The 23,868-nt window shown below is 43.2% G+C and overlaps 1 protein-coding gene across 2 annotated transcripts in view; it reads left to right on the top strand.

Annotated features, from left to right (window-relative positions):
• LOC135001386 (polyunsaturated fatty acid lipoxygenase ALOX15B-like) overlaps positions 1-21,395 on the top strand; it is a 137,464-nt gene extending 116,069 nt beyond the window's left edge. For both annotated transcript variants that reach the window (XM_063951578.1, XM_063951579.1), the window contains exons 2-15: positions 4,931-5,145; positions 6,342-6,546; positions 6,895-6,976; positions 8,900-9,022; positions 14,029-14,129; positions 14,363-14,535; positions 14,648-14,794; positions 15,911-16,114; positions 16,520-16,606; positions 16,781-16,950; positions 17,210-17,331; positions 17,522-17,622; positions 18,072-18,242; positions 18,450-21,395. In XM_063951578.1, coding sequence (XP_063807648.1) covers positions 4,999-5,145; positions 6,342-6,546; positions 6,895-6,976; positions 8,900-9,022; positions 14,029-14,129; positions 14,363-14,535; positions 14,648-14,794; positions 15,911-16,114; positions 16,520-16,606; positions 16,781-16,950; positions 17,210-17,331; positions 17,522-17,622; positions 18,072-18,242; positions 18,450-18,629 — 2,013 coding nt within the window. In that variant the 5' untranslated portion in view covers positions 4,931-4,998 and the 3' untranslated portion in view covers positions 18,630-21,395. The remainder of the gene's footprint in view (positions 1-4,930; positions 5,146-6,341; positions 6,547-6,894; positions 6,977-8,899; positions 9,023-14,028; positions 14,130-14,362; positions 14,536-14,647; positions 14,795-15,910; positions 16,115-16,519; positions 16,607-16,780; positions 16,951-17,209; positions 17,332-17,521; positions 17,623-18,071; positions 18,243-18,449) is intronic.
• Positions 21,396-23,868: the final 2,473 nt, after the last annotated feature.

Genomic DNA, 23,868 nt, shown 5'->3' with positions numbered 1-23,868 from the left:
ATATGCGGCATGCCTATATTCTGTGTGTAGCATTTCATATGCAGATACAGCCACAGTCTCACACAATATATAGGCATGATGCATATCATTTTAATCGGCAGAAGCTGCTTGTGCATCCTAGCCACATAGCAATGCAAACAAGATGCATTTTCATTAAAAAAAAGGTGCCCAACGTTAGCATTGATGCAAGATTTGTGAGGACACATCTGTATCCAAGCAGAGGCAAAGCAAATATAATATGCATCCTTATAAAAAAGCTGCCCGAGTGTTAGTGGCAGTGTGATTGCTGTGTGCATGTGAGTGGGTTGGTTGTGCAGTAGTGTTCAGAATATGTGTAAGGAGCATTATGTGTGTAAAAATGCACTAATAATGGCAGCAAATGTGTAGGGGGCACTATGTGTGTCATTATGTGTATAAGGGTATTAATAATGTGCGACATATGTGTAAGGGACATTATTTGTAAAAGGGCATTAATAAAGGTTGTCATAATGTGTAAGGTGCATTTTGTGTATAAGGACATTAATAATGTATCTCATATGTGTAAGGGGCATTACTGTGAGGATTTATGTGTATAAATGCAATACTAATGTGTGCCATTATGTGTATAAGGTTCTCTATCTACTATGTGGCATTGCGTATAGAAAGGGCATTACTGTGTCATCTAATGTGAATAAAGAGCAATAGGGTGTGGTGTAATGTGAATAAGGAGAAATTCAGTGTGATGTAATGTGAATAAGGGGCTCTATTGTGAGGAGTAACGTTTATATGGGAAAGTAATACTACTGTGGGATGTAATATAAATTATGGACACTATCACATGATCAAATGTGAATAAAGTTGCAGTACTGTGTGGCGTAATTGGAATTGGGGTTACTATTGTGTGACCATGCCCCTTGCCAGCAAAAACACACACCCTTTTGGACTGTGCACCAAATGTGCGAACTGTTCCTTTTTAAAATATATGGGTACAAACACCAAAATAAGGACTACTATGGGTGAGGGGTGATGGTGCTGGGAAAGAGGTGCAAGGTCAGAGGCGGAACCAGCGGTGGTGCTAGGGGGCACCAGCCAAAATCTTGCATAGGGCATCATATTGGTTAGGGCCGGCTCTGTGTATATGAGTGATCGTAGCTTACAACACTGCAGGACTGGAGACACAGGAATGTGCTGGAGCCAGCATCTAACAGCTGTCTAATCACTGACTGCCTGCTGGGAGTATTCAGCCAACCAAGCTCTCCGACATTTTTTAAGGAGGTCGTGGTCTGCCAGAAATGCCCTCCATACAGTCTTTTCGCAGGGCCCCCCTGGGACTCACAGGGTACCCTGAGACCCAAAGGGCCCTATCACAGCTGCCTCGGTTGCCTTGTAGTAAATCCTCCTCTACTCCCAACTGTCTGAAGGATTCCAGACGTAGACTGTTCTGTCACTATTCCCCCCCCCCTCCGTGTTCTGTCACTGTTTTACACCCCCTCTGTGTTCTATCTCAGTCATTGTTTCACCCCCCTTTATGTTCTGGCCCAGTCACTGTGTCGCACACACACCCTCTGTATTCTGTCCCAGTCACTTTGCCACCACCCCATCTGTGTTCTGTCCTATTTACTGTGTCAACTTCTACCCCCCCCCCCCCATCTCCACCCTGGTGTTCCCCAGACCCCTTCCCCTGGATTCCCTGCAGACTGTTGAATGTAGCTTCCACATAAATCTGCTCTGCTTGCCTGATCTAGTTGATCAGCAGCAGCTGCAGCCTCTTCTGTTTCTGTGGTATCAGAGGCGGAACTACTGCGTTGCACTGGGGCCTGCCACTGTCCAGAGGCCCAAAGCATGTAATGAGTCAAACTGCCCGCAGCACACAGCCGCCCGGACAGAGAGGAGAGGAGCAGCGGTACGGAGGAGAAGGAGGAGGAGGGAGGTGGAGGAGGGAGCCGCAGCAGCACTTTTCTACTGGTTGAGGCGCTGCTGCTGCTGGCCCTCTGCTTCACTATAGGCTGTCTTCTGAGAACAGCCTATAGTGAAGCAGGGGGCCAGCAGCAGCGCCTCAACCAGTAGTAAAGCGCTACTGCGGCTCCCTCCTCCACCTCCCTCCTCCTCCTTCTCTCCTGCCCAGGAATCGTGACCATAAGCTGCACCGAGGAGCCTGAGCCAGCGGAGAGGGTAAGTATAATTCTTTCTTTCTTTCTTTCTTTCTTTCTTTCTTTCTTTCTTTCTTTCTTTCTTTCTTTCTTTCTTTCTTTCTTTCTTCAAAAAGGGGGACTGTCTGCCGCAATGTGTAAAAAGGGGGAATCTGCCTGTCGCAATGTGTAAAAAGGGGGAATCTGCTTGCCGCTGTTAGGGTCTCCTGCTCTGTGCTGCCACGTCGTCATGGCAACCGGGAGACAAGTGCTAGCGGAGTAACCTGAGCGCAGCTGATACTCCGGTTCGGGTCTTTTGCTGTGCAGTGGTTACAGGCTCTGTGCACGGCAGGGGATCCGGTGCTGGTTTTTGTGCTCACAGTCTGTGAGGTCTGAGTGGGGCGTGGACAGCACCTGCTTTATAAACCCTCTTCTCAGGTTAAGCAGATGCTGCTGAATCTTTGTTGGTTAGTTAGTTCCTGAAAGTTAGCCAGTACTGTGTAGCTTTGTATTTATTTGTTGCTTACTGCAGATAGGCCTGGGGATTTGGTACTACACTCTGCCAATCCAGACCTAGCAGTAAGACTGGAGTCAGTCGTTTAACTTGCTGGGGTTCTTTTGCTACTCTGTGAACTTAGCAAGTTTGCGGCTGTATTCGCAGACTTGCCTGCCTAAATCCATTCTCACTGTGCAAGGAGTTCAGGTGTCAGTTTAGTGGCAGTAAGCTGAACATGTGCACTGCAAGTGAGGATTAGGATTGTGGAGACTCTCCTTGTGTCTATCATTCCATCTCTGACCAAGGAGTTTACTGCCACACCCGTTGGTAACCTTTAGGGTTTTGCTGTTGCCCTTAGCAACAGCATTTCGGGTTCTCTACGTATTAAAACACAAACATCTTGCTTTTCCCATCTGAGCATTTCTAATACTAGGGAGACACCCAGTTTCTTAGCCTCTGGGCTTCTCTGTTCACTTTGTGTTTATTTTGTTACCCTATCACCTTCTGTGTACGTAATGTCATATTACCCAGTCTGTCTGTGAGTTCATTTGTTTTGCATCCCTATCCGTTCAGACACCAGTACATTCCTGCAGGCACTGGTGTGCATAACAGCCGCAATGTGTGAAAAGGGGGAATCTGCCTGCCGTAATGTGTAAAAAGGGGGAATTTTTGCCGCAATGTGTAAAAAGGGGGAATCTGCCTGCCAGAATGTGTAAAAGGGGGAATCTGCTTGACGTGATGTGTAAAAAGGGGGAATCTGTCTGCTATGATGTGTAAAAAGGGGACACTGTCTGCCACAATGTGTAAAAAGGGGGAATATGCCTGCCGTAATGTGTAAAAAGGGGGATGCTGTCTGCCGTAATGTGTAACAAGGGCACGCTGTCTGCCGTAATGTGTAAAAAGGGGACGCTGTCTGCCGTTATGTGTAAAAAGGGCACGCTGTCTGCCTTTATGTGTAAAAAGTGTACACTGTCTGCCACTATGTTTAACAAGGGCACGCTGTCTGCCGTTATGTGTAAAAAGTGTACGCTGTCTGCCACTATGTTTAACAAGGGCACGCTGTCTGCCGTTATGTGTAAAAAGTGTACGCTGTCTGCCACTATGTTTAACAAGTGCACGCTGTCTGCCGTTATGTGTAAAAAGTGTACGCTGTCTGCCGCTATGTGTAAAAAGGGCACGCTGTCTGCCGCTATGTGTAAAAAGGGCACGCTGTCTGCCGTTATGTGTAAAAAGGGGGACGCTGTCTGCCGTAATGTGTAAAAAGGGGACGCTGTCTGCTGTAATGTGTAAAAAGAGTAATCTGTCTGCCGTAAGGTGTAAAAGGGTCTCTACCTGGTGTAGTGGTGCTACTGTGCGGCGTAATTTGAACAATGGAGACTACTGTGCACCGTTTTATGAATTGGTATTATTTTGTGGCCACACACCTTCCCCACGAAGTCACGCCACTATGTATTTTTGCGCGCGTCTGCGGCGCGCACTGCCCCTGTTTTGCATGCAGGGGTGGGGCTCCGATGCCATTTCTTGCACACAGTGCTAAAATGTCTAGTTACGGCACTGTTGCTAGGTATCCATTTCTCTTGCCCTGGGTGAGGCGGTGGACTTTGATGGGATGGGGGGCCCCAAGCATTTTGTCGCACCTGGGCCCACCGCTCGCTAGCTCCGCCACTGTGTGGTATGTTAAGGTCGCCTACTGCCAGTGTCCTGCTGGTCGCTGATCATTACAGGTACAGGTGCCTCTACTCTCCCCCTCCACGCTGCTTGGTCAACCTGCCTCTCAGACATCAGCACCATGCGGAAGCGATGCCCCACCACCTCCCCCCACCACCACCATAATTCCCATGCTGGCATAGTCCGGTGCTGGTTTTGCAAAAATATGGGGAGCCTCATGCCATGTCCAATCCTCCCCTCTCTATTTTCCAATAACAGCCCAGGCTGAGAGGTCCAAGGCTGATTACTGAATGGTGCGGGGAACACACATATTTTTTTTTGTTTCTAAATTAACCATTTGCTTTCAAACATAACAAAGCCTGCACAGATCATACTGAAAAACACGTCGTCCACATGCAGGTCTATTGTTTTGGTCTATCCTGCTGCTATGTTTCTGTGGGTGCAATTGGGTTAACAAACCCGATGGTCAATAAATCCGGGGATTCTATTGCTGTGTCCTAAAATAATGGCTGCTTGTTTTTGATGGTCTATTGGTATCTAAAGTAGGGATTTTTATGGAATTATTCTTTGCATTTGAATTAAGTAAATTTGCAATATTGACTGATACTCGCACAAAAACAAAAATTTCCACTTTGCTAAAATGACGTTTTACCCCCAGGTCTGAGAGAGTTCTGACTGGTCCACCTCCTTCCAGAGCTGCCCAGATAGGGGTCATTACCTTAAGACATGAGAACCTACAAGCTAAAGATTGCAACAGGGACTGACCTGACTGCTGGGACCTGTGACCAAGTCTCCATTGTTCTTATGGGAGTCCTGGGAGAAAGTTCTAAACATAATCTGAATCATAAGTGGAGTAACTTCAGACCTGGAGCAGTAAGTATCTTATGCGAGTCCCAACAGTACCAGAAATGGAGGCTGATCATTGTAGGAAGTAGAGGCTGTGTATCCTATGTATAGACATTTCAGAGATATAATGTGTAGACCTACAGGTAATGTATAGCACAGAAATGGCAGTGTTGGTGGGACAGGTATGCACTAAGAGATCCATCGGACACACAGAGCTGATCACACTGCTGAGTCCCTGCACAGCTTTCTCTGCCAGGGGCAGAGAAAGCTGTGCAAAAGGCTGCATATCGCAGTGCTTCCCTCAGCTGTGCCCTGAGCTGGCGAAATTATCACAAGGCTCACTGCAATTTTTGTTTTTTTCCACTTTTGTTTGTAAATTCGGCCCAGATCACATTTCCTATTAGAAGTATGGGAAATGCAATATGGGTTACTAAAAAAAAAAAAAGTGAATTAAAGGGTTTGGAGCAGTTTTTCACGAAAACTGCTCCAAAAGCCCTTTAATGCCATTAAGTGACAATAAAATAATGTGAAAAGGGTGTGAAAACTCCCTTTTTTTCACGTTTTTTTCGTTAAAATAAAAATAAAATAGGCCCCTTTATGAGGTGGAACCAAGAGCCCTGTGCCAGTATTTGACCATATCTAACACCTGAATAGTGCAGAAGATTTGTTTCTAGTCACTGCCTGACTTTATCACTGGTGGCTGTAGCCATGTGCCTTAGACCCCACAGTGAGTTCTGGAATACGGTGAGATGTCTACAGCTCAACAGAGTCAAATATAGGCAACTGCAGGACAATTGCAAGTTACATCATCTTACTCTGGCTCCAAGGACTTTTGCCTGGCCAGAGTAAATCTTGAATAGCATTCAATGAATGGTGGATCCAAGAGAATGTGAAAACCTATGATCCCAAGGTTGCATTCAACAATTTAAAAATATCTGCATACATTCCACTAGACTTTTTTTTCTCAGTAAAATCTATTTATCTGAACAAAAAATACTTTTTTTTTAATTTGCTCATTATTTAGCTTTAAAGCAATGGGGTTCTTTGATTTCTTCAAACAATAATGCAAAACATGTGTCCAGTAGAAGCCTATATTTTTCAGTAAATGCTATTCACATTGATAAATAATAATGTCTGCACATTCCCTGATCCATAGTAGGTGTCCTAGTGGCATTCTGTGGTCCTTTGTTGCATGCTTCTCAGACACCGCTCTGCTTTTCCAGGTGACTGACTTTGAAGTTGACATTGAGAAGGATCTTGGAGAGCTCCTGCTGATCCGGCTATCCACACTGACCTACAAGAGTTTTAATACAGTTGCTTGGTACTGCCATTATGTCAATGTGACCTGCCCTAATGGTCGGTGCTACCAGTTTCCTTTTTATCAATGGTTAGCTACTAATATGACTGTGGAAATACCAGAAGGAAAGGGTGAGATTCTATTCAAACTTGTATTGTGTTTTCTGGGGATCTCATCATCTGACCTGTATGGGTGGTTATCATTGTGGGATATGTGAATGTGCTCAACCCAATGCATCGCATTGCTACAAACCCCAACATGAGCTTCATCTCCATGTTGGTGTACAGTACTATCCATTATAGAGCTGGGATCAATGTAGATCTGGCATATATGTACCTCTAAAGGAAGGAAGGTTTCCACGTATGGACCCTTTCTTTATGGAGACACATGATTCCTCTATATGCAAGATCAATAACCATCCATAATAATCAGGCTAACTACAGTACAATACAGTACTCTTGGGATCTGTTCTGTTTCAGGCATAATATTATCCAGGAACACTCACCCTCTTCTCAAGCAACAAAGAAGAGCAGAACTGGAGAAGAAGAGAGAAACTCACAAGTAAGTGGCCAATATACATATAGTACATGTCACGATCCGGGTAACTGGACGCCATTATTTACCTTTCAAGTGTCTCCTGAGGCTGGCTCAGCGTTCCAGGGCTTGATCCCAGCTGCGTTGCTGATGGCCTCACTTCACATATTCTCCCTGTGATCCCACAGCGTTGTCACAGCAGCTTCATAAGTCTAACTTGTTAAATCCTAAAATGTTGTCTCCAGCCCTCCGCGGCCTCCGCCGCCATCCCTGTGATTCCAGTGAGCAAATAATCAAGTATGGCGTCTCCTGCCCTCCGCAGCCTCTGCCGCCATTACTGTTGTTTCTCCACATGGTTTCACAAACTGACTTTTCCTCAAAATGCTAACATGGGCGCAGCCATGTTTTTCCCAGTCACATGCTATCACTTCACCTATCCGCTGCGCTGCTGGACTCTGCATAATTGAACAGCCAATGCCTGCCTCCCAGCAGGTATAAAAATCCTATTGCTGGACTAGGAAAGTGTTTTCAGTCTCTCCTCCTTGTGGTTGTTTTGCTAGCTCCAGGTATTTCCAGTTCCTGTCTTCAACTTCACTAGAGACCCGCACCAGTTACCACCTTGCGGTGCAGCCTGACTCTGCAGTGTCCTATCATTGCACCCTGCGACTGGCAGTTTCCTAACACCGGCTTCCAGCGTCTAGCTTCCAGCAGTGTCCTGTCTCCTGCTACCATCGGTGCTCCGCCATCGATTTCTAGATACCATCGGTGTTCCGCTATCGACCTTCAATAACCACCGATGCCGAGCAACACCAGTGTCGCTCATCTGTTCTCCTGCTACATTGGTACACCAGCACTCCCACACAGTTCATCACCTGGTCCGGTTCTATCCGGCATACCCGGCAGTTCACTTGTGCTTCCCAGAACCAGTGATTCTACAGTCATTCAGTGATTCAGCCCCTACAACTGAGGCTTCCTCTGGTCAGCACCAGCCCTCAGTTGTGACAGTTCAGCTTTATGGCTGCCATGTCTCTCTAGGGGAAATGTCATTCCTTCTAGGGGGATAGAAAGTATTCCCTTTTAGGTTATCTAGTAATCCCCTTGCTGTCTCCTACATAATATCTTCCTAGAGCCGGCATAGGCTTACATTTTTCCTATGGTATGTAGAACTTGCATTGAAAATACCTATGTTTATGACTAGCAAATGGCAAATTTCATAGATACTGTACTTAACTCAACTGTTATACCACCAACTAAGACTGTATATCTGTCAGGTGAATAAACATTATCTCAACTCCAGTTTTAAAGTACTGTATATAAGTACTGTATATTATTTGCTGAAGAATAGCCAGTACAGGTTGAGTATCCCATATCTAAATATTCAGAAATATGGAATTTTTTGAGTGAGACTCAAATAGTAAAACCTTTGTTGTCTGATGGCTCAATGTACACAAACTTTGTTTAATGCACAAAGTTATTAAAAATATTGTATTAAATGACCTTCAGGCTGTGTGTATATTGTATAAGGTGTACATGAAACATAAATGAATTGTGTGTATGTTACACAAACTTTGTTTAAAGCACCGTTATTAAAAATACTGGCTAAAAGTACCTTCAGGCTATGTGTATAAGGTGTATATAACACATAACTGCATTCTGTGCTTAGACTTGGGTCCCATCGCCATGATATCTCATTATTGTATGCAATTATTCCAAAATACGGAAAAATCCGATCTCCAAAATACTTCTGGTCCCAAGCATTTTGGGTATGGGATACTCAACTTGTACTTTCAAAAATAACACATTCCTGTTGGGTCCCTCATTCTATAGTAAGTTGAATTGTGAATCTAAAAAGTTCCCGCTAGCTTGAGAATGTAAATATTTCTATAATCAATAGATATAGGAATAACATAATTGAACATTTTCTATAGCATTAACCTTTGTTTCCTGCAGGTGGAAATGTTATGCAGAAGGTGCCCCTCGCTGCATTGATGTAGACAAGGTTGAGAATCTGCCCAGTAATGACCAGTACTCCTTCTTAAAACTGAGCAGCTTCAACTACTCCAAGACAGCCTTGTATGTATTCCGTCTGAGTAGACTCTGACCAGGCATGTAAGATCTATGCATTTAGGATATAACAAATTAATTTAGTATAGCTTCCTCCAGTTTCAAAGAGTCCATCCTTATTTTGACAAACTCTATACTCCCGTGATTTCTGACCCTGCCTGTTACTAGACATTTGCCATTATATGAATTGTATTAGCTTAGTGATAAAGGATTGGAATAGTACGCTGTCCATAATATAACATTGTTCCTGAAGATGTACTGAGATATGGGGGGGTCATTCCGAATTGATCGCTCGCTAGCAGTTTTTAACAGCCGCGCAAACACAGTTATTTTTGCTTTGCAGGAATGCGATCGCTTGTGCAGAAGAGCGCCTGCAAATAAATTTTCTGCAAAACAAGACCAGCCCTGTAGTTACTTATCATGTGCGATGATTGCTGCGACGAGTGACACGGTAATAACGTCAGATACCAGCCCAGCAAATGCCCGTGGCGCCTGTGTTTTTACAAACACTCCCAGAAAACAGTCAGTTGACACCCATAAACACCCTCTTTTTGTCAATCGTCACTAGAACCAGTGCAAAACCACAAAGGACTTTGTACCTGTACGATGCGTGTGCGCATTGCAGTGCATACGCATGCGCAGATTAGCCGTTTTTTCACTGATCGCTACCCAGCGAAAAATGGCAGCTAAAGATCAACTCGGAATGACCCCAAGGGTCATAAGAACAGCGACCTATTCATAGTAATTTATAGTCCCTCTTTGAAATCGGGGAAAGGATCTGTAGAACTGTCTGCAAATTCTATTTCAGGTATGTGTCAGTACATCTGATATAGGTTATTTTAAACCTATGGATAAGACCAAAGAGAAAAGGAATAAGTTGTCTGGAGGTTGTACTCTTGCCCTTTATATATTTATTATATGATATAAAACAGCTTTTATTGGATAAGCTTTAAAAAAAAAAAAGGTGTCCATACCATTATTGGGTGTGGTATTGAAAGTCGACAGTAACTAGGTCGACAATGTCTAGGTCGACCACTATTGGTCGACAGTAACTAGGTCGACAGGGTCAAAAGGTCGACATGGTCAAAATGTCGACGTGTTCTTGGTCGACAGGTCAAAATGTCGACATGAGTTTTTCGTGTTATTTTGATGTCGTTTTCTTCGTAGAGTGACCAGGAACCCCAATTAGTGCACCGCGTCCCCTCGCATGGCTCGCTTCGCTCGCCATGCTTCAGGCATGCTGTCTTTGCTCGGCTACCGCTTCGCTCGGCACAGATTACCGTTCCAATCGTAGTCCACGTGGATGAAAAGGTTCAAAAAAAGAAAAATTTGTGCAAAACTCATGTCGACCTTTTGACCTGTCGACCTAGAACATGTCGACCTTTTGACCCTGTCGACCTAGTTACTGTCGACCACTAGTGGTCGACCTAGACATTGTCGACCTAGTTACTGTCGACTTTCAATCCGGATCCCACCATTATTCCACACATAAGTACTCTGCATTGCTTATATGACAAGGATTTTTGCATTTGGTTTTATCTGTGTGTCTGATAAGACTTTTATATGTGAAATATGGGACAATTAAACAAAGAATAATGTCATAGAAAGAAAAAAATCTTGTAAAATAAATAGTGCACAGCCTTGTGTTTAATTACTACCTTTATGTGGGTGAGCTCATCCACTTACATCATCTTAACGACTGTAGCTTGTAACATTTCCTGTATACTTTTCACAAATAAGCTACAGTACTCCACTTCTACAAAGTAACAATAGTTATCCTGATACTTATGGCCAGCGGTGCAAATATGCGGGTACGCTCGGGTACGGAGTACCCTTAAGAATTTAGCAGTGGGTACGCAGTACCACCTGCCACACACTTTGCCATTACCACAATTATAATGTGCCACAAAGCAACAAGACCATGGTGCTTGGCAGTATGACGGCTCCTTCCACTTTATCAGGGTTACTGGGAGTGCGACAGTGGCTGTATTTTCCTGTTATAATGGAGGCATTACTATGTATTGTTGTTAAATTGGGGGCATTACTATATATTTCTATTATACTGGAGGCATTACTACTGTATATATTTCCATTATACTGGAGGCATTACTATATACTTTTAGGTTTGCCTCCATATTCCCCCCCAAAAAGGGGCTGTCGTGTAGCCACGCCGCTAGTGTCATGTAGCCACTCCCGCTAGCAGCATGTGACCACGCCCCCTCAAACCACATGACGACGCCCATTTTAGGCACTCAGTACCACTAAGAAAATATTTCTACTTGCACCACTGCTTATGGCTCTAACTATTCAACTAGTTTTGCTCCAGAGATATGAGCTCCGAGAAAGCCTATATATATCTTATTATTACTGTTCTAATAAAGATGGCTTATTATGTTTGAAAGCCATCTCCTGAAAATCAACATTCCAGTATGGTTCAAAATCTCTATGCTCTTTATAGTGATAATAAACCTCTATATACAGGCCCAATGGAACCTCTCTCACATTTAGTCCTATTTTCTTAAGCAGGATAATTCTGAGCCCACAAAAATAGGTATTCGAATGGTAGTGCAACAGTACTCATGTCGATAGTCAATAGGTTGACCACTATTGGCTTACATGGACATGGTCATACTTTACCATTCGCATGGACTATGATTGGGAATAGTAACCTTGCCTGCAGCATAGCGAGTGAAGCGAGCCATGCAAGGGGACGTGGTGCACTAATTGGGGTTCCTGGTCATTTTACTCAAAAAACAATACCAAAAAACATTCTAAAATCTCATGTTGACCATTTCACTTTGTTGACCTTTTTCCCATGTTGACCTTGTCCATGTCAACCAATAGTGGTCGACCTATTGTCTTGTCAACCTAATCCAAATTGACCCATTGATCCATAACCCCAAAATATTATACTCCGGCCTGTCCTATATGTACCTTTACACACTCATTGATTGCTTAATCAGGAGTCAATGTGTGACTCACATACTGTGTTTCATTTTATTTGTGTATCAGTGCATAATAGTCAAGCTTGTCCTGTCAGGATTAAAATCCTGTTACCTACTGCATGCGGAGTGTATATTCCCCAATTATTAGGTGTTAAGTGAACAAATAATATATTCTATTATATCTAAAACATCAATATGCTCTTAAAAGTCACCTGCATCATAGTGAGTGCATGTGCTGCTCAGATAGTTGTCCAGTCCCATTATGGGTGTGTTATAAAAGATAGTCACTGTCTAGTTAGACAGTCAATAGATAGACACCATGGGGTAAATTTACTAAGATGAGAGTTCTATTTAAGATGGGATGTTGCCCATAGCAACCAATCAGCTTCTATTTCTCATTTATCTAACACCTTCTAGAAGATAATATGTGGAATCTGATCGGTTCCTATGGGCAACATCCCATCTTAAATAGAACTCCCATCTTAGTAAATGTACCCCCATATGTTAGACAGACATTAGGTCGACAGGGTCAAAAGGTCGACACAAAAAAGGCAGACAGTACAAAAGGTTGATGGGGTCAAAAGGTCGACAGGATCAAAAGGTCGACATAAAAAAAGGCAGACAGTACAAAAGGTTGATGGGGTCAAAAGGTCGACAGGGTCAAAAGGTCGACATGAAAATGGTCGACATGAAAAAGGTAGACACCATGTTTTTTGCATTTTTGTGGATAGTTTAGTCATCTGGGACCCCCAATTGTAGAAAGACATTCGCTCGCCATGCTTCGGCCACAAGGTTTATTACCAACTCTAGGCCGACATGGATAGATAAGGGGTGAAATAGTCCAAAAACATGTTACATTTAAAAAAATTGTCTCTTTTTTATGTCGACCATTTTCATGTCGACCTTTTGACCCTGTCGACCTTTGTACTGTCTACCTTTTTTCATGTCGACCTTTTGACCCTGTCGACCTAATGTCTATCTAACGTATGGTGTCTATCTATTGACTGTCTAACTAGACACTGTCCATCAACCGGATACCCCCATTATAATGACTAGTAAGTTAATCTGCAGGGAGTTTAATATTATCCCTGTTTATTAGTTGTGTGACCAGTCAGAATACTGTTGGTCTGTGCACATGCAGCAAGTCAATGTAAAGGCCCCCATACATCAGCAACCAGTTGGGGTAATTTGGCAATTGATTGTGTAAATAAATCTGTAATGTATTAAGGGTGTTATACAGTTTGGCGGTGTCCAGGATGCCAGTGGTCAGAAGACTGATCATTGCATCAGAATGGAAAGAATCCTGACAGGGGCTAGGTAAGTATTTTAACCCCGCCCCCCTTGCAACCTAACCCTACAGTATCCCTCCTTGGGGGTGCCTAAACCTAACCAGCCCCAACCCCGCAGCCTAACACTAACTGTGCCCCGCATACTTATGTTCAGGGTGTCCGGATTCTGGTCATGGTATTACTCCCGATGTTGGTCTGCACATGGGCCCCCTCCTGTGTTAAAACGCCCCTGAGGGGAGTAGCTTATTTGTAAAAGCTATGCAAGAATTGTTGCAACCTACAGTTATTAAGAATTTGTAAGTGAATGAGCGAAGTACGTATCTGAATGAAGAGAGTACACAGCCTTGTTTTGAATTACTATTTATTTTAGATTTTCTTTCTTTCTGTTACATTATTCTTTCTGATTATTTTTCCCATATTTCCCATATAAAAGTCTTATTATGGGACACATGGATAAATCCAGACATTTATTGTGTGGAATTAGGGTACTGACACCTTTTTTTAAAGCATATCTAATAAAAGTTATTTGTTTTTATAATAAAAATATAAAGACAAAGAGTGAACCCTCCAGACAATTGATTCCTTTTCTCTTTAGTCTTATCTATATGCATATGTGAATCAGTGGGTAGTACCAACAGGGTAAACTTAGGTACGAGTGTAACAACACCCTATATGTGAGATATATCTGTAAAGTCTCTTATGAGTAGTATTTATTTACATTGTTCCTTATGTACGGTCTCTCTGTCTATATTTGAAACCTTTACCCTACTTGCTTTTACAGGGGACTTGAAATGGTGCAGGAAGGTTTCACAAGTGCAGAATCATGGACTGATCTAGATGATATCAAGCTGGTCTTCTGCATGAGAGGGTTTGATAACTCAGGTATGTTACTTTTTTTGGAAACTTATGTTTAAATTTTACTGTTATGTTAATATCTCAGATGAAGGAGTAATATAAGCTAGTTTTGCCTGTGTCACCTCTCTATCATGTAAACTGGGTGTCTCATATGACTATAGAGTGTTCTTGTATAAGGAGCAAGACCAGAGCTATCCTGGTAGTCCCTCCGCTTGCACTGAATCATGGTATAAAATGTCCCTGATGTCTTTTATCCACAGATGTGGTGGCTGAGATATGGAAGGAGGATTACTTCTTCGGTAGTCAATATTTGAATGGAATTAATCCTATCCAAATCAAGAAATGCTCAAAAATCCCTGAGAACTTCCCAGTTAGTGACAACATGGTGGCTGCATCTCTGGGGACCACCACCAGTCTTCAGAAAGAACTAGAGGTGGGATGTGGCCATGAGACATTCTGTTTATTCCTATGAGGCACATGTAGCCCAAAAACAGCCCTATAATGACCCAGATACCCTGCAATAAACTCGTGCCCATGTCTTACAGAAAGGCAACATCTTTCTGGCAGATTACAAGATTCTGCAGGGGATTTCTGCCAATAAATCCATAAATGGAAAGCAACAATACATGGCTGCTCCTATGTGTATACTGTGGAAGAATCCTCAAGACCAACTTGTCCCAATAGCCATCCAGGCAAGTCTTTGTTCTAATATCTACTTAAATTCAAAACTTTTTCAGAAATTTTAGTTGTTAGAATGTTGTTTTAATCTGGTGTATAAAAACATCTTAAATGCATGTTCCTCTAGAACAAACAAATTCTTGGCACCATTCCTGTCAGGGTCAACATTGAGCTTCTTAGCTGGAACCCTGTTTTATCTATCTGAGGTTACAACCATCTTCTAACATGAGCATATTAGACCTACTAGAATTCTGCACCACAACAATGACCTTCATAGGGCTGGTTTAATCAAAGGTCATGTTCACATTTGAACTGTATAAATATGAACTAATGCATTGCTTTCCTCATGGACCCAAAGGTAGTGGATTAATTTAAAAATGTAATCTAAACATTGTTTGAGAAAGGTGAAGCATTACTTGGTAAGACATATGCCATTTGCCACGATCAAGGGCCCTCATTCCGAGTTGTTCGCACGCAAGGCGATTTTAGCAGAGTTACACACGCTAAGCCGCCACCTACTGGGAGTGTATCTTAGCTTCTTAAAATTGCGACCGATGTATTCGCAATATTGCGATTACAAACTACTTAGCAGTTTCAGAGTAGCTCCAGACTTACTCAGCATCTGCGATCAGTTCAGTGCTTGTCGTTCCTGGTTTGACGTCATAAACACACAGCGCTCGCCCAGACACTTCCCCGTTTCTCTGGCCACTCCTGCGTTTTTTCCGGAAACGGTAGCGTTTTTATCCACACGCCCCTAAAACGCAGTGTTTCCGCCCAGTAACACCCATTTCCTGTCAATCACACTACGATCGCCAGAGCGAAGAAAAAGCCGTGAGTAAAAATACTATCTTCATAGCAAAATTACTTGGCGCAGTCGCAGTGCGAATATTGCGCATGCGTACTAAGCGGAATTTCACTGCGATGCGATGAAATTTACCGAGCGAACGACTCGGAATGAGGGCCAATGATCAAAAAGCATGTGTATGGTTATAGATAGATATATTACATATTATGCTTTATGGCTTAATTATGAAAAAGGTTTATGTTTACATGCTGCTCTAAACAAAATGGTAGAGGATAATTATGTGGTTCTAGATGGTGCTGTAATGACAGATCTGTTTCTATAACAGTTGGCTCAAACCCCAGGAGAGAATGCTCCAATCTTCCTGCCCAGTGACTCTGAATCTGACTGGCTGCTGGCCAAGATCTGGGTCCGCAATTCTGACTACCAGGTGCATGAGGTGGTCACTCACCTTCTCCACACTCATCTCTTTGCTGAGGTCTTCAACATTGCAACCACTAGACAACTTCCAATGGGCCACCCAGTGTACAAGGTGATATTTGGTTTTAAATCATTGTCAGGGAGTGGCTCATGCCAGGGACTATAGAGGGAGCTAATGCTATGGAGGCTTGAGAGATGTTTCCTGAAATTGTTGAACATAAGAGTTTACTGCCTTCAGCAGAAGACACTGATCTGCATTTAAATGTCAAAAAAGGCATTTTATCGACTTGTACAAGTCATCAAATTAGTAGCTTAAAAACCAGATTAAATAGTTTGAATTTAATTAGAAGAAAGAAATAATTGGGCTTTACATAAGGGTAATATGGTTGCCAATGGTAGAGCAAGAATTATTTTTAAACATATTGTGGTTATATTTCCTGTATTTAAAATGTATCAGTTACTCGTGAAGGTCTATAACAGATGGTATTCAAATGTCAATATTCTTTTGCTTTCCCAGCTAATTATTCCACATCTTCGTTACACCCTTGAGATCAATGTCTTGGCCAGATCTATTCTCATTGGTCCTGGAGCCCTCTTTGATCAGGTAAGATCCTTTTTATGCAATGGTTACAGAAAACTGTGCCAGCTTACACGGTTAAGAGACAGTCTAGGGTTTGAATTGCATATTAAATTTTACAATTACTTAATATCTGGCCTGAATATAGAAGCTGAAGCATTGCGCCAGAACATACATCCACCACCTTGTCCTTTTATGCAGGCTATAGCAATTGGAAAAGGAGGGATTCCAATATTGCTGAAAAAGGCAATGGATGGGGTCACTTACAGCAGCCTTTGTCTCCCCGATGACATCCAGGCAAGAGGAGTGAAGTCCATTCCCAATTACCTGTACAGGGATGATGGGATGAAGATCTGGTTGGCTGTAGAGAGGTAGTTCTGATAAACACTGTGCTGTTCCAGCTGCTCATCCAGAGGGAGAAGACCTAATTTTCCTACTTTGAATAAAATTGCCTCCCACTGAACATAATGTGTGTATATGCTGTGGGATATAGAAAACCTTATAGTTTCAACACATCTGATCAAAATAATTTTGGACAGCTAGAATTATAGTACACACCCAATTATTACTTATGTACATCATCCATACTTGATTACTCAATGATTGTACTACTTGCGTTATCCACTTCAGCTTTGTGTCCAACATTGTAAATTACTACTATGAATGCGATGTGGATGTCAGTACAGATCCTGAACTTCAGGCCTGGGTGGCAGAGATCTACAAAGAAGGTTTCTTGGAGAATACATCTACAGGTATGTGACATCTTGTTCTGTGATTCCATATCACAATGATGTCCACAATGAGCCAACCTGATCATTGAAATGTTGATAAATCAGGTATTACCAAAAGGTCATAAACCACCAAATGCAATGGACCAACTCTTACCTTGGATGTTCCAGCTAGGAGAGGTCTAGATGACTAATGGACTATTCCATTTGATAGGAATGCCCTCATCCTTGGAGACCAAGGCCTCTTTGATCAAGTACCTGACCATGATGATCTTCACTTGTTCTGCTCAGCATGCAGCTGTTAACAGTGGTCAGGTGAGTGACAGATCATCACAGCTTTACAATATGCTGTTCTTTGTACCCTTTGTAGCATCTTTGATACACTATCATTGATTTGGTAGATTGTAGACAATGTTAACAAACTGAATGAAATGAACCATGGGGGTCATTGACCTACAGGATTTCTGACACTATATAGGGTCTAAAACACAATGCACTATGCTCCAATTTTCCTGCCCAGTGATTTAAATCTGAGTGTACACTAAACAAGATCTGGGTCTGCAATTCTGAGCACCAGGTGCATAAAGCGGTCACTCAGTTTCTCTGCACTCACCTCTTTGCTGAGGTTTTCAATTATGCAACCACCAGACAGCCTCAAATAGGCCAACTTTTAATGGTCTTGTAATGTATTATGATGTTTGTCTTCATCTTTTTTTTGGGTAACGTTTTCCTGTCTAAGTTTCAGATCTATTTTTCCATTGCAGTCAGACTTCTATACCTGGATGCCTAATGGTCCCCCATCAATGAGAAGTCCCCCTCCCACAGTAAAAGGGGTCAGCACAACCCAAAGTATCCTGGCTGCACTGCCTGAAGTAAACACTACCAGTTTGGGCATATCCACTGTGTGGCTGCTCAGTAAAGAGCCATTAGACCGGGTGAGTACAGGGAGTCAGTATAAATACTGCAAGAAGCTGATCAAGTTCTTTCATTTTCATCTTCTGCGGATATCTAACAAATGCAATCCCACCATCTACTGTATTTGTGTGCCTATATCTCTGTAATTTGGTGGTGAATGGACCTAGTTATTGAAATGATTTTGTATTGAGGGCTTCCATTTAACAAGATTTCACATTCCCTTGTAGAGACATCTAGGAAATTACCCTGATGTGCGTTTTACAGAGGAGGTTCCTCAGACATTCATAAAGAATTTCCAGGAGAAGCTGGCTAAGATCTCCCATTCCATTAAAGGGCGGAACAAGAACATGAAATTGCCATATCCCTACTTGGACCCGAGTGTGATTGAGAACAGTGTCTCCGTATAACATGAGCAGTGGCAATGGATAGAAACATAGAATTTGACGGCAGATAAGAACCACTTGGCCCATCCAGTCTGCCCCCTTTTATTTTTACCATATTTTTATCTTAAACCTTATTTGATCCTTTTTTCTTTGTAAGGATATCTTTATGTCTATCCCATGCATGTTTAAATTGCTCAACTGTCTTGGCCTCTACCACCTCTGATGGGAGGCTATTCCACTTGTCCACTACCCTTTATGCGAAGTCATTTTTCCTCAAATTTCCCATGAACCTACCTCCCTTCAGTCCCAGTGCATGTCCTCGTGTCCTATTGATTCTCTTCATTTAAAGAATGTTTCCCTGGACTTTGTTAAAACCCTTGGTATATTTGAAAGTTTCTATCATGCTCCCCCCCCCCCCCCCTTTTTCCTTCTCCGCTCCAAACTATACATATTGAGATTTTTTAGTTTTTCTTGGTATGTTTTGTAGTTGTACTTCTTTGTACAGTCTCTAATGTATTAATATCTTTTTGAAGATATGTCCTCCAGAATTGAACACAGTTTTCTAGATGAGGCCGTACCAATGACCTATACAGTGGCATTATTACTTCTTTCTTTCTTCTGCTGATTCCTCTCCCAATGCAGCCAAGCATCTGACTAGCCTTCCTCATTGCTTTGTTACATTGCTTACCTACCTTTAAGTCACCTGCAATAGTGACTCCTAGATTCCTTTCCTCCTCAGAAGTTTCCAGGATAGTTCATTAATACTATATTTAGCCTTTGGATCTTTGAGACCAAAGTTCATGATTTAGCATTTTTTGGCATTAAACTGTAATTGTCACACTCTTGACCATTCCTCTAGTCTACCTAGATCCTCAATCATTTGTTTTACCCCACCTGGTGTGTCTACCCTGTTGCATACCTTTGTGTCATCTGCAAAAAGGCATACTTTTCCTTTAATGCCATTTGCAATGTCACCAATAAAGATATTAAAAAGCACTGGTCCAAGTACAGATCCCTGGGGTACTCCACTGGTAACATTTCCCTCCTGTGAATGCACTCCATTTACTACAAATCTCTGTTTCCTATCCTGCAACCAAGATCGTATCCATTCAACAATATTGGTACCCAATCCCAAGCATTCAAGTTTATTTAGTAGTCTGCGATCTGGAACAATGTCAAAAGCCTTATTAAAGTCTAGATAAGTCATATCCACAGCTCCACCTTTATCCATCACTTTAGTCACACAGTCAAAAAAGTCAATAAGGTTTGTTTGAAATGATCTCCTTCCAGTGAATCCATGATGTTTGGGATCCTGTAAATTGCAGGATTTGAGATAATCTACAACTCTTTTAAGAGTGTTTCCATCAATTTCCCTACTACTGATGTAAGACTCACTGGTCTTATCCAGTCCTCTAGAATTACTCCTGTAGCTAATGACTGGTTGAATAATTATGTTATTGGTGCTACCAGCACTTCTTTAAGCTCTTTTAGTATCCTTGGATGTATCCCATCTGGCCCCATAGATTTGTCCACTTTCAGCTTTGAGAGTTCTGTTAGGACCTCCTCCTCTGTAAATGTACTTGTTTCATTTTCCTGAATATCCCTGCAATGTAACTGTGGCCCCTTCCCCTCTCTTTCAGTAGTGAATACTGAGCAAGAATAATTATCATGATGATCTGCTATTACATTGTCTCCCTCAACAAGTCTCCCAGTCTGTCTTTAGTTTTATTATTCCGCTTTTGTTTTCTCCTTTCGCTTATATACCTGAATAAAAGTTTTGCCTCCTTTACCCACTGACTGGGCCATTTTCTCCTCAGCTTGTGCCTTTTCACATCTGATTACTGTACCTTCTTATGGTGCCTATACACTTGTGCGATACCCCACGATGCGATATCGCTGGGTATCGCACCTGAACTGCCAAAGTGATTACCATGCGATAGATTGCATGGTAATCACGTGATGGGCACGTCACCGCCGAGTGGGAGCGGCCTCCGTCCGCTCCTGGCGGGTGTCCATCACGCATCGAAGTGCGATATATCGCATGTGTTTTTAAAACACATGAGATCACACTGCGATTCGATACATATTAAGTGCAGCACATACTATCTTGAGATGCGAAATTCGACCAGCGTGCCCATGCATCGCGTCGCAAGGTACCGAAAATGTGCATACAATCCTTCGATTTCTCTCACAGATCCAGTTGAAATCGAAGGTTAGCACCGATTATATCACAAGTGTATGGGCACCATAAGTCTCCTTCTGTCTAACAAGATTTATCTCATTGTGTTCATTATTTTGTGTCTGCTTAGATTTCCTAAAAGCCATCTTTTTTGCTTTCACAATACTTGCTACTTCTTTCACAAACCACACTGGCTTCCTTTTCCTTGTGTTTTTCCTAACACAGTCTATTGACTATGCTTGAACTGGGATACATTCAATATCCCGGCACTCAGCATACCGGCGCCGAGATCCTGACTGCCAGGATATCGACCGCCGGGATACCGACACCTATTCCCCCTCTTGGGGTGTCCACAACAGCCGTGGAGGGAGAATAAATAACATCACGCCCGCAACGTGGCGAGTGCAGCGAACTTGCAAGGGGCTTTTTTGCTACAGCAAGGAAATGAGAAAACCTCGTATAAGCGCTGCTGATATAACAAAATAGTATACATTCCTTTTATATTGTATGGTGGTGTCCTTGATTTCTCAGTCTTTTCTCCTTGTCCACACAAAGTTTTTATTGTGCATGAAAGATACAAAATAAACAAACAAACAATGTGTAGTATTGTCTATGTATAATTTAGTTTTTTTCCACCAAACCCCCACAAATAGACAGATGGTGTGCAGGAAAACCGCGTACCCCAAGTCACACCACATATGTGTGTATAGGTATCTTTGTCTTCACATAAAACTCCATGTGACCTTCACCAGAAAGTAATCTAAAGGTGTGCGTACCATTACTCACTTAAAAAAGAGAGGATATGTGCATGGAAAGGTATCATTACAACTCTTTGTACACTCAGAAATGCGTACCACACTCACGAGTTAAATAACGGTGAGACTCCTATCTGGGTTTCTTTTACCACCGTCCAATATAATTTATCTTCCAATTTGGTAAAACAGTCCACATCCAAAAGTCCAGATATAAAAAAGGCTTTTATTGATAGAACAAGGTGTACGCCAATACGTATGGTCATGATGGTCATGGTTTTTACCGAATATACTTGAGTATAAGCCGACCTTTTCAGCACTTTTTTTGTGGTGAAGACACCTCGGCTTATACTCGAGTGACAGGCAGAGGCAGAGCAGTGTGACAGGGAGAGCAGTGTGAAGGAGGGACACGGAGCGCACAGCGCGCGCCTCTCCTGTGTCCCTGCTGCATCTCCGGCGGCAGCGGCGGTTCTATTAAAGGAAGTACCCGTTCGTGACCTCTGATCACGAACCGGCACTTCCTTTAATAGACCCGCCGTGGCCGCCGAAGATGCAGGAGGGACACAGGAGAGGCGCGCGCTGTGCGCTTCGTGTCTCGCCAGAAGACAGCGCGGGATCGACGGAGGGGTAAGTAACAGCACTGTGGGGCATATCTGGCACTTGGGGAGGGAGCATATCTGGCAGCATGAGGGGGCATATGTGGCAGCATGAGGGGACATATCTGGCAGCATGAGGGGCTTATCTGGCAGCATGAGGGCACAACTGGCAGCATTGAGGGACATATGTGGCAGCATGAGGGGCATATCTGGCAGCATGAGGGGCATATGTGGCAGCATGAGGACATATCTGGCACTGTGGGGCATATTTGGCAGCATGAGGGCATATCTGGCACATCAGACACTGTGGGGGCATATCTGGCACTGGGGGCATATCTGGCAGTATGAGGGCATATCTGGCACTGTGGGGGCATATCTGGCAGTATGAGGGCATATCAGGCACTGTGGGGGCATATCTGGCAGTGAGGGCTGTGTACGGCTAGAGCTGCATTTCACACCCTAGGCTTATACTCGAGTCAATAAGTTTTCCCAGGTTTTTGTGGTAGAATTAGGTGCCTCGGCTTATATTCGGGTCGACTTATACTCGAGTATATACGGGTATTTACAAACACCCCATAGTTGAGGAAAGTAGACATCAAAAATATATACAAAATGTTTAAAAATTTAAAAAAAACGGAACCAGACAAAATAATCCAACAAATGACCATGCAAGGACTCTTTTGCGCTCACCCCGCTGCCGGCGTTCCAGCACCTGGCATCCTGCGGTTGGGATTCTGACCACCGCGATGACGGCGCCGGTATATAGATATCAACCCCTTGAACTTGCTAATATTTGATGTGATTAAAAATGAAATGTCAGTACAAGTTGTGCACTGACTTTCTTGCTTACCAGGCTACTCTGATTGGGAAAGTGTCTGCTTTTAGACTGATCACACACCAAAATATCACTGGGGGCATCCAGAGGATTACTTTAGGGAACTGTTCAGGGCCGTCTCTAGACTTTGTGGTCCCCCCGGTGATAAATAGGGGCGTGGCTTCATGGAGAAGGGGCGTGATCAGTTATGCTTCCAGTACTGTACCCCCTGTAGAATTGCCCCAAGTACTGTTCCCCCTGTAGAATTGCCCCCAGTACTGTGCCCCCTGTAGAATTGCCCCCAGTACTGTGCCCCCTGTAGAATTGCCCCAGCACTGTGCCCCCTGTAGAATTGCCCCCAGTACTGTGCCCCCTGTAGAGTAGAGAAATAAAAATAATAATAATTGAATACTTACAATCCCTGCTTCCCGACCACTGCTGACCTCCGTTTCCGGTGCTGGTCCTAGGATATATGGGAGAGACATCATGACGTCTCTCCCATAGCACTGCATGGACACTAGAGGTCAATTATGACCTCTAGCGTCTATGTGCCGCTCCCACAATGCAGTGCAGTGTGCGATGCCTTCATCGCGCACCGTACAGCACCATACAGCACCAGTAGCGGATCTTGCCACGGCTGCGGCACCCTCTGGAAGGCGGCGCCCCTGGCAAAAATCCTGCTTGCCCGTAGCAAGATCCGCTGCTGGAACTGTTATAGCTAAGTAACTGGCTATATTACACTATTTCTTGTCGTGGGAGATGACCACAACCAAATACGAAAAGTGTATAGTGCTGAATGACATAATACTGCAGTATGTTCTGGTCAGTGTATACAGGAGCTCTGGGGATTGTTGAAAATATGTGTGTATGGTTTGATGTGACAGAGTTTCTGTACACACCAGCAGATGCACCGTAACAATGC

Source organism: Pseudophryne corroboree, chromosome 2, assembly GCF_028390025.1.
Source record: "Pseudophryne corroboree isolate aPseCor3 chromosome 2, aPseCor3.hap2, whole genome shotgun sequence".
Classification (NCBI taxonomy): Eukaryota; Metazoa; Chordata; class Amphibia; order Anura; family Myobatrachidae; genus Pseudophryne; species Pseudophryne corroboree.
Note: the sequence above shows the minus strand (reverse complement) of the source record. Positions and strands in the feature narration are given on the sequence as shown.